Below are 14,057 nucleotides of genomic sequence, written 5' to 3' on the forward strand. Positions count from 1 at the left end.
GTCATTTTAGCAGCAAAGGAAAAATACTAGCATGACATGTGATGACAAATGATAGAACCATAAATTGAAATTGGAAGGGACCTTGGAGATTATTTACTCCAACTCCCTCATGTTACAGATGAGGAACCAGAACCTCCAGAAGTTGACACTTGTCCAGGTTTCCTGAGGAAGTCAGTGCAGGTTCTTTCCCTTCTTTTTATCCTTTAAATCTGAGTATAAAGATTCTAGTGATTATAGGTGTCTAAGGATAAGAAACTGTAAAATGCATCTTTGGGACCCTAAGTCATGTAAAATCCTCAAAATCAAAAGTTTACAGAATTATAGATTGAGGGTTCACAAGGATTTTAGAGATTATCTACTTCAAATCCTTCATTTTTACACATGAGGAAACCAAGGTCAAGAAAAGTAAAGCAGGTTGTCCAAGGCAAACTTTTTTATTACACCATTTTGATATTAGAAATATGGCCAGTTCCAGAGAATCAAACTGGTTTTATTTTCTTTTATTTTTTTACATTTAATTTATGGGATAAAACAAACATTTCTGTAACATATTTTGATAAAAAATGATTTCGCATGAAACTGAAAATCTATCATGTACAGCTTACTATTTCATTTACAGCTATAATAAATTTATATTTAATAATTTAAAAAAGGCTTTTTTCTCTTTTTCTCTTCTCCCCTCACTCCAGAAGGGCTACCATTTAGATACTAATAGGAGTGTGTATTTGTGTGTATATATATGTATGTAGATGTCTGTATATGTGTATATATGAAAAATTATTCTATACTTCTTTCTCTGGATACAGATATTGTCTTTCTTCATAAGTCCTTTGTAATTAATTGTAATATAAATGTCATATTATTATATATATAAATATATATTTGACTCCTATAGACAAATAGAAGTCAAAATGACTTTTTCACTCAAAATTTTTCCTAAAACAATATTGTTGTTACTATATACAAAGTTCTCTTGGATCTTCTCATTTCTCACTTCGTTATTTCATGCAAATCTTTCCATGTTTGTCTAAACTCATTAAGCTCTTCATTTCTTATAGCATAGTGGTATTCCATCACAATCATTTACCACTACTTGTTCAGCCATGATCTTTTTGTTTGTTTTAGTCTACTGTTGTGATTTATTTAGCAAAGAGAAGTCCAGGTGTGGAAACTCCTTCCAAAGATTGTGTGTGTGTGTGTGTGTGTGTGTGTGTGTGTGTGTGTGTGTGTGTGTGTGATTCGTCCAATTTTTTTAATCTTAAGAGAATTGCCTCATCCTTGACAGGTTATGTGACCAAACAAATATTTGTCAGAAGCAAGTCTTAATTTGTTGATTTTCCTGATTCTTAGACTAACTCTATGACACCATATTGACTTGGAACATGGTCTTAAGTATTCAGTATCTTGAGTGTTCCTATAAATAGTCATTGATAAAGAGAGAAACAGACCGAGTGTTGATACAGTGAATAATTAATATCTTATCGCTTAGTTTAGCTGTATCTTCAGACAGCTGTTTGTGGACATTTACAAATGAGTGAAACTTTTCTGTTAGGAGTAACCTAACTGTATTGTTTAATGATTAAACCAGCCTGTACCCCATTCTGCAGCTGCAACCCCAGCAGTTTAATAATTAGGTCAAAAGAAAAAAGTCATAGTTAAAAACTGACCAATTAGCTCCTCAATACCGGTAATTAAGGAATAGAGAAGCGAACTGACTCCTGTTGGAGACAAAGCCAATTTTACCTGCCAGGCAAAAATCCTTAGCAATACTCAACAGGAAGAAATAAGGTGCATGAAATGTAAATGAATTTTTATTCTTTCTTTGAATAAAGTAACTCAGCAAACTGAGAAAGTCAGACTCATTCCACTGTAAGGACCAAGCTAAAGGTTAGTAGGTAAGCATAGTTCAGACAGAGAGCATTTGGTCATTAGGACTTTCTGCACCCTCCCCACTAGCATTTGTGTTCTGAGAACTCTCATCCACAAGAACTGTCATTTTTAAGAGGCAGCAAGTAGATGGAGAGCTGACCTTGCAACCAGGAAGACCTGGTTCAAATCCAGTCTCTCAAACATACTTGGGCAACTCATTGGTATTTTAGGTTTAAAGATGCTGACCTACATTGAAAGAAGTTACCTTTCTTGTGAGCTCTATCAATGAAATCATAGGTCTAGTGTTTATTTTCTAACCCTTCTCAAAGAGGAGTGAAACTTGGTTTATTAGCAAGAGACATTTACTCATAACTGTGTGAACATGGGTTAGTGGCAAACAGAAAGTTATCTAAATGAATTAAAATAATTGAAATGGGGGAGGACTAAGAAACCCCCTTTGAAATAGCCAAGTAATTGGTGGAAAATATTGTTATAATAGTATATTATTTGGATATTTTTTTCAGATACAAATGGATAGTCTCTTTTTAAAATGGAAACAAATTCAAGTGCTAAGAGACCTATCCTAGGTTAGAAGGAAGCTTTAAGACAAAGGACACTACGACTCGGCCCTACCCTCATGGACCTTATAGTCTGGAAGTTGGGGAGAAAAGACAATAACTGTTGTACGTGTTACAAAGAGGAATTTGGAAAGGTGGTAAAGAATGGATAGGAAAGTCATGATGGAGGGATCTCTGGCAGCATGGATGATAGGGTCTTTGGGTTGGGCAGAGGGACATTCCAGACATAGAGGACAAGAAGAGCAAGGACATTGAGTCGGGAAAGAGCGTTGGCGTGTTTAGAAGAGGAGAGGAGTGGAGGGTAGCGTCATATGCAGGAGAAGGCTGGAGAAGGCATCAGCAGGAAAGCTTGAGGGCTAAGTAAAGAAGGTTTGAGTTTACTCCATAAACAATGGGGAACCACAGAAGATTTCTGAACAAAGGATTAACAAAAAGAAGATAAATCTAAGCAGCGGAATGAAGAAAGCTTGGAGAAGGGAAGGGAGGGAGCAAGACCTGAAGGAGGCAGAAGCCGGGTGAATGGGACCCCTATTGGGGTGAGGGCAATGAGAATAGAAAGGAAAGACGCACCAAGGTGCGTGTGATGACTGATGGGATATATAAAAAAAAAAAGGAGAGAAGAATTAGATAATATCTTTACCAAGCCTCTTGGGACACGGGATTTATTAGCCTTGAGAAATCACCTGGTCTTCCCGGTGCTCCATCCTTCCTCTAAAGACGGAGTGAGGACTTTCTCGGGGAGGGCTACAGGTTTGGGAGCTTTTGGCTCTCGGAGGGTTTTCTTTTCTTTTCTTTCATTTTTTGTAAGTGACTCAGCTCTCACAAATGTAAATGGCTGAGCCCCGTGGCGGGTCTTCCCTTCTCCCCCCCCCACCCCAATCCTAGGACCCAGCTCCTAGACCAGACCCCCTTGGGCATCCCCAGGGGCGCTCAAGCTGGATCCGAAGCCGGGTGCTCCCGGTGGGGGGGGGGGGCAGTGGTTGCTAAGCGTTGTGCCCCCTCCCTCCGGAGCGGGAGCCCCAGCCCCACCAAAGGGGGGACAGACAGGCTGCTACCACCCCTCCCGCCTCTCCAGAGCCCTCAGCTGGCCGCCAGCCCGCCCCCCAGCCCCCAGCTCCCCCGTGTGCGCATGAGCAGAGGCGCCTCCCTCCCTTCCTCCCTGGGCTAAACTTTCTAATTCCCGTCTTTGGGCTCCGGGGCTGGAGGGAGCTGGGGCTGGGGCTGGGGCTGGGGCTGGGGCTGGGGCTGGGGCTGCGGCGGCCCGAGAGCCGGCAGGAAAGTTTCCGCGCCCCCCTCTCTCTTCCCCCCATCCCTGGGGCCGGGAGGCAGGGGAGCCCCCGCTCGAATCTCTGCATCTGCCCCGCGCCCCGCACGCAGAGCCCCGCGGCTGGTGCCCTTCTGCGGCCGGAGGGAGGCGGCGGCGATGGGCTGGCCCCGGGCGCACCTCTTCGGGTTCTTAGGTAATGGGGGGCTGCGGGCGGGGGAGGGGGCGAAGCGCGGCTTCTGAAATGCCCGCGGGGCCGGGGCGCGCGTGCCCCAGCTGCGGCCCGGCCCCGGCTCCCCGGGAGCTGCCCTCCGAGGGCACAGCCCGGCCCGGGGCGCTGGAGCCCGCGGCTGAGGTGCCCGAGGCAGCCCGAGCGCCCCGACCCGCCCGGGAGTTGCGGGTCACCTCCCGGGGCTGCGGGGAGGGAGGGTGCCAGGGGGCCCCCCCGAGTCCCTGGGAAACACGCGCGCGCACACACACACAGACACAATCATTCACACATTCACACACGGACTCACAATCATTCACACATTCACACATTCACACACGGACTCACAATCATTCACACATTCACACACAGACTCACAATCATTCACACATTCACACACGGACTCACAATCATTCACACACGGACTCACAATCATTCACACATGGACTCACAATCATTCACACACGGACTCACAATCATTCACACAGACTCACAATCATTCACACATTCACACACAGACTCACAATCATTCACACATTCACACACAGACTCACGATCATTCACACACAGACTCACAATCATTCGCACATTCACACACGGACTCACAATCATTCACACAGACTCACAATCATTCACACAGACTCACAGTCATTCACACATTCACACACGGACTCACAATCATTCACACATTCACACACGGACTCACAATCATTCACACATTCACACACGGACTCACAATCATTCACACATTCACACACGGACTCACAATCATTCACACATTCACACAACCTCACACACGCATAGACTCGTTCACATACATTTACACACCCTCACAGTCATTCACACATTCACACACAGACTCGGTCATTCACACATTTAACGCCACACACACACAGACTCACGGCCATTCCCACACCCCCTCACACACAGCTGAGCAGATGCGCAGCCTCCCGGGCCCCGCAAGTCTCAGTAAGGACTCTGCAGTCCACTCCCTCAGCCCCCGGGACCGGGTTTCCCCGTGGGAGTCCGCGGGTGCGTGGATGGCAGCTGCCTCTCTCCCCCTCACCCGCGGGTCCCTCTCTCCCGCCTCCCGCGCGGCGCCCCCTCGCCTCACCCGGGCGCCCCTCTGCCCTCTCCCCAGTGCTGTGGGGGGCCGGCGTGCGTGCCCAGGAGCCCGAGTACAGCTACGGCTGCGCCGAGGGCAGCTGCTACCCGGCCACGGGAGACCTGCTGATCGGCCGAGCGCAGAAGCTCCGGGTGAGCTCCACCTGCGGACTGCACAGACCCGAGCCCTACTGCATCGTCAGCCACCTCCAGGTGAGGCCGGGCCGGCCCGGGGGTCCCATCGCCCTGTGTTGGCACAGGGGCGCCCGCTCCACGTGTCCTGGCCCGCTGGAAACTCTGAGAAACTTGACTCGGGAAAATGCGGATTGGGGCGCGGATACAGCACGGGCCCTGGAGCCAGGAGGATCTGAGTTCAAATCCGACACTTAATAATGACCTAGCTGTGTGGCCCTGGGCAAGCCACTTAACCCCATCACCTTGCCAAAACCTAAAAAAAATGTGTATTCAAGCGGTCTCTTCCTCGCTCCTTACATCTGACTTGGGAGGGAAGCCCCGGTAGCTTCATTGGCGCCACATCTAGAAACTTTGTTTAACCCACACTAGGGTTCAGCTTCTAGTGGGAGGCCGACAAGGTGGTGCTGACGGGGGCATTTGATGCTTCCTTTTTTTCTTCACATTCCCTCTATCCAAGTGAAAGATTTCATCTGGGCACCCCCCATGCCTTTTGCTTCTCCAAAAAAAATATCCCAGATAGTATAGGGGACAGAAGACAAAAAAGACTAACAAGGAGAACAAAAATGCAGCTTCCAAGCTGGAATCTGCTTCTGAAGGAACTCTCAAACTTTTATTAATTTATAAAATTCATTTCAAATTTTTGAATTAAAATATTTTCTCTCTCTCTGTTCTTCCAGCCCCATTGGAAAAGAAAATAAGTTCTTGTAACAAATAGCCATAATCAAGCAAAATAAATTCCTTCTTCAGTGGTGTCCAAAAAATACATCTCTTTTCTTTACCATGAGTCCATCTTTTTGATGAATTTTCTATGAAGGAGATGAGGAAAATGCTTCTTCATCAGTAGAGGTCACATTTTTAGGTAGAGATTTTTAAAAGTTTAAAACTTTCAAAGAATAAAATATGTTATTTTCATCATTTTTAAGGAAAGAGTAAAAGATAGCAGTAAATGATGCTTGTTCAAATGTAAATTAAATCTGATCCTGAACCATCACTATTAATTTTAGAAATCCACTTCTTTATTACCTGCATATTATATCAGCTGTTCAGCAGGACAAACAGATGTAACAGCTTTGGACTAAAGTCCACTCTTTAAAAGGAAGAAAAACCCATTCCAAAGACCTGAAAGAATGTGGTAAACTGGACTCCATTCATTGGCTTCCAGGTTTATACAGAGATGTCTAGACCACTTCCTGATTAGAAGTGAAGCTATAATTAACCCCTCCTTTTTTTAAAGTTCTGGTAATTGTTCTCTATTACTAATTTCCTTGACTACATAGTAATGACTGTAACTGATGTTGAATTTTTTTGTTATTCGTATTCAAATTTGAGGTAAAATGTTTCCATGGGAGGTATCTCTTTTTACTCTGGTAAATAAATTAGTCTCTCTTAGGCTTGGGTGGCCTCTATGAACAAATCTTCTTCCCATTCTAAAACAAAAAAGTGACCTTCTCCCTAAAGTTCTGGCACAGTCATTAGAGTTTGTATTAAATGAATCAGACTCTACTTTTGACACAGTAAACCTTGAACTTGTGAAGATTTAAAAAAATATTCAAAAACCATTTCCACCAATATGATTGCCAAAAGGCAGTTACTCTCAAGGATATTGCATTTGCTCAAGGAAGAAATACAAAACATTTTCCCAGCCCTCACTTCTTCATTCATTCCCTTGATAGTCTTGCATCAGTTGCCATGTTGACTAAAGATCAAAGGGACCAATGGCACCCCACTCTAGAAGATGGAGCTAATTTCCCTTCCAGGTCCATGTCTGAACCTTCCATTAATGAATCCATTGGTAATAGTAAACAGTTGATGGCAGACCCTTTCCAAGGCTACCATTTCAGATATCTTTTGAGTTTTAATTTGTCCCCCCCCATTCTCATAACTCTTTGAACAGAGCAGAATCTCATTTCTGTGTTTCAGAAGTTCCCAGGCCTTATCAAAGTAGAACAATCTAGAGTTCAAAATATCTCAGAAGTCTTATGTTCCAATCCCCCTTATTTTTTACTTCTGAGGAAACCCTGAAAAATGAACTGATTTGGAGTTAGGTCACTAAACATTTACTAGCTATGTGACCTTGGGTAAGTCACTCAACCCTAATTGCCTCTTATCCAGGGTGATTTCCAGTACTGATTTACAGATTCATATCCGGTCACTGGAACAAAATGGCTCTGGAGGAGAAAGTGAGACTGGTGTCTTAATACAGCACCCCCTCATTCAAATCCCCTTCCCGTGGCATCACCCCCCCCACACACGTGTCATGGTCTTCTTTGAGAACAGACAAAAATAATCATCTCTGCTTCCGAATGGACTTTAGCTCAAGGAACACAATAAGTTACTCCTGTTATAGTTTGTCTAAAAAAAAAGTCTAGTTATTTTAGTATTTTTGTCTACATTGTTATTGTTCAGTTGTATCCCATTCTCTGTGGCCCCACTTGGAGTGTTTTCTTGGCGGAGATACTAGAATGATTTGCCCTTTTCTTCTACAGCCTTGAGGCAAACAGGGTCCCCAGGGTCACACAGCTGGTAAGTATCTGAGGCCAGATTTGAACTCAGGAAGATGAGTCATTGTTACTTCAAGGCCAGTACTCTATTTACTCAGCCACCTAGCTACCCCCTTTATTTGCATACATATATATATGTATATAGACACATTTTTTTAATTTAATTGTTTATTAGTATTATAACATCACCATTACTAACAAATATCCAATATGTATATAAAATCTATTTGTGAATTATACCACTGAACAAGCCTCAGGCTATTTATTAGAATTAAAATTTAAGCCAAGAAATTTATTTCTAATTAAAATAATAATTTGTGAAAATCATGTCCTATTCTACTTTTTGAACTTTTATTTGCAAAGGAGAGGAGGCATTTTCAGCTGATATTTAGATTTTAAAATGCACCAGCTATAAAGATATGACTTTAGGTGCAAAAATAATCATTTTTGTCACTAATGTTTTTGCTTTTTTTTTTTTTGAAGACTATTGAATTCTAATCAACTGCTGTTCCCACTGAACTGTTTTTCAGGAGGACAAGAAATGTTTCATATGCAATTCACAGGATCCTTACCATGATACACTCAACCCTGATAGTCATCTCATTGAAAATGTGGTTACAACGTTTGCTCCAAACCGCCTTAAGATTTGGTGGCAATCTGAGAATGGTATGTGGTTGGTGTGAGAATAAGTTCCCCAGAGAGAAATTGGTAACCTTTGGTTGGATTTAAGGGCTCCTGTGTATTCGTAATTATTTGTTGGTTTGTCTGTCCTATAATTATGGCCTTTGGCAGATTTATTGCTTTGAGTGCTAACATGTCTTAGTCAAATCAGATTCCTCCGCCCTGGAGCCTACATTTTCTTCAAGAAAGCCTTCTTTCATGATAGAGCAAATGAGTTCTTCAGAGGCTGAGGGGGAAACAAGTTCCATACTATCTACTGTGCTTAGTCTCACACAGAGCATTGCAATCTAAAATGAATAGAGTGACTGGGGGTGGAGTGGGGGGGAGGGGATAGGAAATAGGACACGAGGGAGATTTACTAGGACAACTTTTTTTTTGTCTTTTCATTTGGAATTATTCATAATGAGAAAATACTAGATAATTTTAAGGATCTGTCTTTGGTGATAAGAAAACTTACTTCAGGCACCTTTGGGGCATTTTAATTTTTTATTTAAAAGCTAAATTTATTTTTGTTTTTGCTTTTTGCCAGGCAACGGGATTAAGTGACTTGCCCAAGGTCACACAGCTAGGTAATTATTAAGTGTTTGAGGTCGGATTTGAACTCAGGTCCTCCTGACTCGAGAGTCAGTGTTATATCCACTTCGCCACCTAGCTTCCCCACTAAATTTATTTTTTAGTCATCATAATAATAACAATAAAAATAATTTTCATTTAAATTAACAAAGAGTTTTTACCTAGTACTTTATACACATCTCATTAGAGAAGATCTTAACTCTTTTGTGTGTCCTAGATAAAATGAATGAACTTCTCAGAGAAGTGTTTTTAAATGTATGAAATGAAATTTTTAGGATTCCAAGAAAACAATTATATTGAAAGTATTACATTAAAAAAAAAAACAAGTTCACAGATTTCAGGTTAGAAACCCTTACTCTGTGAGGTTAGATGTTCCCCATTTTACAGACAAGGAAAGTGACAAGGACAAAGAGCTAGCAAGCCTCTGAAGGATTAGAACACAGCTCTTTTTGTGGTGCTCTAAATACTATATTTTCTTCACCACACTGAAGAATTGTTATTATTAAAGAGAAGTGCACATTAAGAAAATGTACTTTAATTAAAAACATGATGAAAAGGGTTATAGCAGTAAATGAGAGGATTGGGATCCTTTTTGGTTTCAGAAAGGAATTTATTTCTTGAATTAAATCACATTAAATTATAATAAAGTATATAAGAAAGCTGTTTCAAAGGTAGGACTTCCTGTGATCCAAAATACTTCTGGACTCTGCCTTGTTTAACTGAGTCCCTGCATTACAGCCCCCATACCTCAGAAACTTTGAGATCTAAATAGCCATTTATCATTATGTGAGAGAAAATACTCCCTAGGAAAAGAGCTCGTAATTGAGTGTTATGTGACCCCTGTTTGCCAGAAGTCCAAGTTCCCAGGGCAAGAAGCAGTGGAGTATGGTTGAAACTTTATGGGTTCCACTCCATCAATAATGTAGCAGTTATGTATGACTTTAGTCACCTGTATCCCCTTAGGACCCCAGTTTCCTCCCCTTGAAAAATGCAAGGAACTGGAGGATCCCTTCTACTTCTTAAATTTTTCTTTCTGTGAGTGTAATTCTATCTGGAAAAGGAGATCTATTTCATCATCTATTGTCTTGAACTGAATTTGGTCAATAGAGTTAATCTGCATTCCAGAGGTTAATTGCTTGTCATGTTGTTTTCATTTACTTCATTGTCATCCTGCCTATTGTTCTCTGATTCTCCTTATCCGGATTCTCTCTGTATCAGTTCATTATTGCCAGCATCCCGTGTTTCTTTGAATTCCTCCTATTCCTTTGCTGTCTTATACTCAATTATTTTCCTTATTCTGGGTCTGGGTCTGTGATAAGAGAAAGGTCCTGTCTTTTTAGGAGCTCACTATCTAATGGAAAAGACAACTAGATAGAGATAGGATATGTTGAAGATAAGAAGGACTACCCCAAATATTTTGGAGTATATGGAATTTTTTCTGTTTTTGACTTACACAGGATATATTCCCAGTCTTATGGTCCCCTTGATATTTGTTCATGAAATAAGCAGTGAACTAGTTTGCCATTCTCTGTAGTCCTCTCCCAGAGAAAGTCTTGTATGTTTTCAGCTCCTTGGAGAGATAGTCAATGCATGGTGGTTTTTGCAAGTTATTAGGGCAAAGGGAAGCCCTTATATTAGGAGTAAAGGAGTATAGAATTGGTAGGGTTGGGTCACTATCACAAGAGATTAGATAAGAATAACAAACAGCATTTGTTACTCCTACAGAAATGTTTAATTTTTTTTTTTTACTAGTACCTAATTTTCTCTCCTGTAAATTGAGAGTTCACATTTAAGGATCTTATTCATTAGCTTGATTTTTATTTCTTTTCTGTTGCCTTGAGCAAGCATTTTTCTAGTGCATGTTAAACTTAAGCCTTGTTGGGGCCAGATTCTAAAAGTAGCTTAGGTACACAAGGAGATTTGGAGTTATCCTGTGGAGTGGGCTATTTGCAGTTCTGAAGGATGTTTTGAGAGCTGTCTTTGTTTCTTGGATGTTTCTCTGACTCCCCCCCCCCCGCCCCCCCAAAAAGTTCTTTAGACTTTTCTCATGGGAGGTGAAGGGGGGAGGGGAGAATGGGAAGAAGAATATCACAGCATATATATACCTTACTGGTGGTGTTTTGATATTTCATGACTTTGAACTAATGATGATTTGGGGAAGCTAGCTGCTCCTCAGATATTTGATGTCTTAATGTTTTAACTCATACCTTGACCAAAAAAGTGAGTGTTGGGAGTGAGTTTATATTAAGACACTTTTGAATAAGTTAGATAAGGCTAGTTAGAGACAATTATAATGTTTTTCTTTGGCATTCCAACCAACTCATATCCGTTTCAATGACCCCTTTTTTCCCTTCTTCTTCTTCTTTCAGTAGACTTGGCAATTCCCCAATGCAGAAAGTTTATTCTAAAAAGCTCCCAGTGATTTCCTGAAAACCAGCCATGCTGTGACTTGATTGATTCTGACATGTTGAGATCTTCCTGGCTTTTGAGACTCCTCAGAAGTATTGAGGAGCCCTCCAGGAGCACCAGTCAGTTACAGGGTTTGAGTACTAGGCTTTGGGCAGACGTAATTCTAGGGAGATTCTCTATCTCTGGAATTTAATGACCTTTCTAATGTGTTAAAGCTGGAACTTGTTGACCTTCAGAGCATAGGACAAAGGTCAATTTGTTTGTTCAGGCTGGGACCTGAATAGAGATATATTAATATTTATGGGTTTATTTATTTGGGTCTGTTTGATCCTTTGTCTAATTTGAGTTTGGTTTTTAATTGTGGAAATGCACCCGTAGCTTTTTCCAGTTTTGTAAACTGGAAGATAACTAACATATGTGTTAGATTTTATTTATTTTCCTTGCTCTTGTCTACTAAAAGAAGGAACTATCTGTGCTTCTTTCTTGTTGAAGGAGAATGATATTGTCTTGGTGCTTCAGCATGCAAGCTGACCACCTACAGTGGGCAGGAAAGAATTTTTCCCCTCTGTGAATATCTTGGCACAGATATTTGGGAAGATGTTTCACTTTTCCTGCTAAGCAAACCATAGTGGTCCTGGCAATAGCTAGAGCCTGGATGCCAGACTTCCGTCAAACAGTGATCTGATTCAGTAAAACTAACTATAGAGACAAAATCAGAATGATAAACCAGAAGAAACAAAAGATTTGGGTTTTCCCACTTTGCAATACTGGGTGATTGCTAGGTTTATTCTTCTGTTATTCTTGCCAAGAGCAAGAAAACAGAAAATAAATTGCTCTCAGACCTTCCTGCTTACCTTAAGAATTTCCTTTCTTATTTTCTTTTATAGGTGTGGAGAATGTTACTATCCAACTGGATTTGGAAGCCGAATTCCATTTCACTCATCTCATCATGACTTTCAAGGTAAGGAATCCATGAATTTCTCCCAGGTAAGGAGAGGTTATGATGTAATCCCCCTTTCCCAATTGATGGCTACTCTGTGAATTATATATTATTAACCCTACCTTGAAATGCCATTTTAGCTTTTAAAACAAAGGATGTTAATAAGGAGATTTAAACAAATAATTTTGTAGTAAGCAGAGTGAGCTACATTTTGAAGGTAATTCGGTTGAAAACTTATAATTAACTATCTCTTTTTGCACATGGATAGAATCATCTTTGACTCTGTCCCAAACCACAATAAAACATCTGGAGATTAAATCCCTGTTCCTGCTCTGTTTATATTTTATTGTGGGGTTTTCTAACAGAAAATAATTTGTTGCTTTCTTTAATTCTTAAGATTCTGAAAGGTTTTGAAAAAATTTAAAAAATTTTAAGCAGATATTTGTGTGTGTGTGGGTTTAAAAATATAAATTTTCTCTTTACTTTCAGTTTGGAAATGTAGAATGACTACAAATAGAGAATGTCTGTATACAAAGTACCTTTGTTTCTCCTTGACTTTGGTAATGAAAGATTTCAGCATACATTTTCATGTACATGAAATCTATAATTTAATTATATCATAGATTGAAATCACTTTTGAGTTGTTTTCCACTGGAATTGGGAGCCTTCTCCGTACCTTCTCAGGTGTATTGATTTTCTTCATGGTCCAGCAACTGTCAGCATCAGATCAATCCCCATGACCTCTGTCATTGCCTGGTGGCTGAGGGACTAAGGACTAGTAAGGAAAGCAGTGCCAGCCAGCTTAGAAGACTGTGGAAATTTTTTTTTAATCATCAGCTGTTATCATAGGTAGCCCCTCCTCTGACCCTTCCCCTTCCCTTACTCCCACCCTGATAAACTTCTGCTGTTACTGACAAATCAGGAATGGGTTGGATCATGGCAAAGCTCACCAGTGTTTGTGACAGACTAAAGGGGTTTCACAGGACAGACTCTCAATGAAACACCTTCACCTCCATCCCACCCCCATGTCTGCTACCCTTCTCCCAGAAGCACCTGGCTGTTCTCCCCAGCCCCCAACCTGCAAACACATGGCTGCACTGGATGACTAGAAGTTAAATTTAAACTTATGCCCCTGAATATTGATCTTTATGGCAAGTGAAGCATAGAAGGTGCTTTCATTTGTTCTGTTCTACAAAGACTAGAAATGTTTTTACTACCATGGTGACCTTTTGATTTGTCTTTTGGGGAGGGAACAGGAAAAAAAAAGGTTCCTGATTATACATGTTTCTCAGTCTGAATTCATTTTTATTTAAAAGTCATCTGGATGGATACTCATTCAGTTGTTCAAATGTTATACTTAGGTATGGATATACTTAAGAATAGTTGTTTTGGGAATGTCATGATCCATCAAGGAGAATGGTATTGGGCCAGGCTAACAGCAGTAATAGCTGATAGACCTTAAAGTTCACAAAGCTCCCTCTATGGCTATTAACCTCGTTTAACAGAGGAAGAAAAGTTTATAGGATCCTAGATTTAAGATCTGGAAAGGACTCTAGAGGTCACTGAAACTGAGACCTAGGAAAAAAACTATAGGACCCTAGACTTAAGATTTGAAAAGGGCTCTTGAGGTCACTGAAACTGAGACCTAGGAAAAAAACTATAGGACCCTAGACTTAAGATTTGAAAAGGGCTCTTGAGGTCACTGAAACTGAGACCTAGGAAAAAACTAGGATCC

General features: G+C 41.1%; 1 protein-coding gene across 1 annotated transcript in view; it reads left to right on the top strand.

The window, feature by feature from the left end:
• Positions 1 to 3,712: 3,712 nt before the first annotated feature.
• LAMB1 (laminin subunit beta 1) overlaps positions 3,713 to 14,057 on the top strand; it is a 93,892-nt gene continuing 83,547 nt past the window's right edge. The window contains exons 1-4 of the mRNA XM_074193925.1: positions 3,713 to 3,907; positions 5,061 to 5,236; positions 8,250 to 8,385; positions 12,270 to 12,343. Coding sequence (XP_074050026.1) covers positions 3,871 to 3,907; positions 5,061 to 5,236; positions 8,250 to 8,385; positions 12,270 to 12,343 — 423 coding nt within the window. The 5' untranslated portion in view covers positions 3,713 to 3,870. The remainder of the gene's footprint in view (positions 3,908 to 5,060; positions 5,237 to 8,249; positions 8,386 to 12,269; positions 12,344 to 14,057) is intronic.

This window comes from Macrotis lagotis, chromosome 7, assembly GCF_037893015.1.
Source record: "Macrotis lagotis isolate mMagLag1 chromosome 7, bilby.v1.9.chrom.fasta, whole genome shotgun sequence".
NCBI classification, from domain to species: domain Eukaryota; kingdom Metazoa; phylum Chordata; class Mammalia; order Peramelemorphia; family Peramelidae; genus Macrotis; species Macrotis lagotis.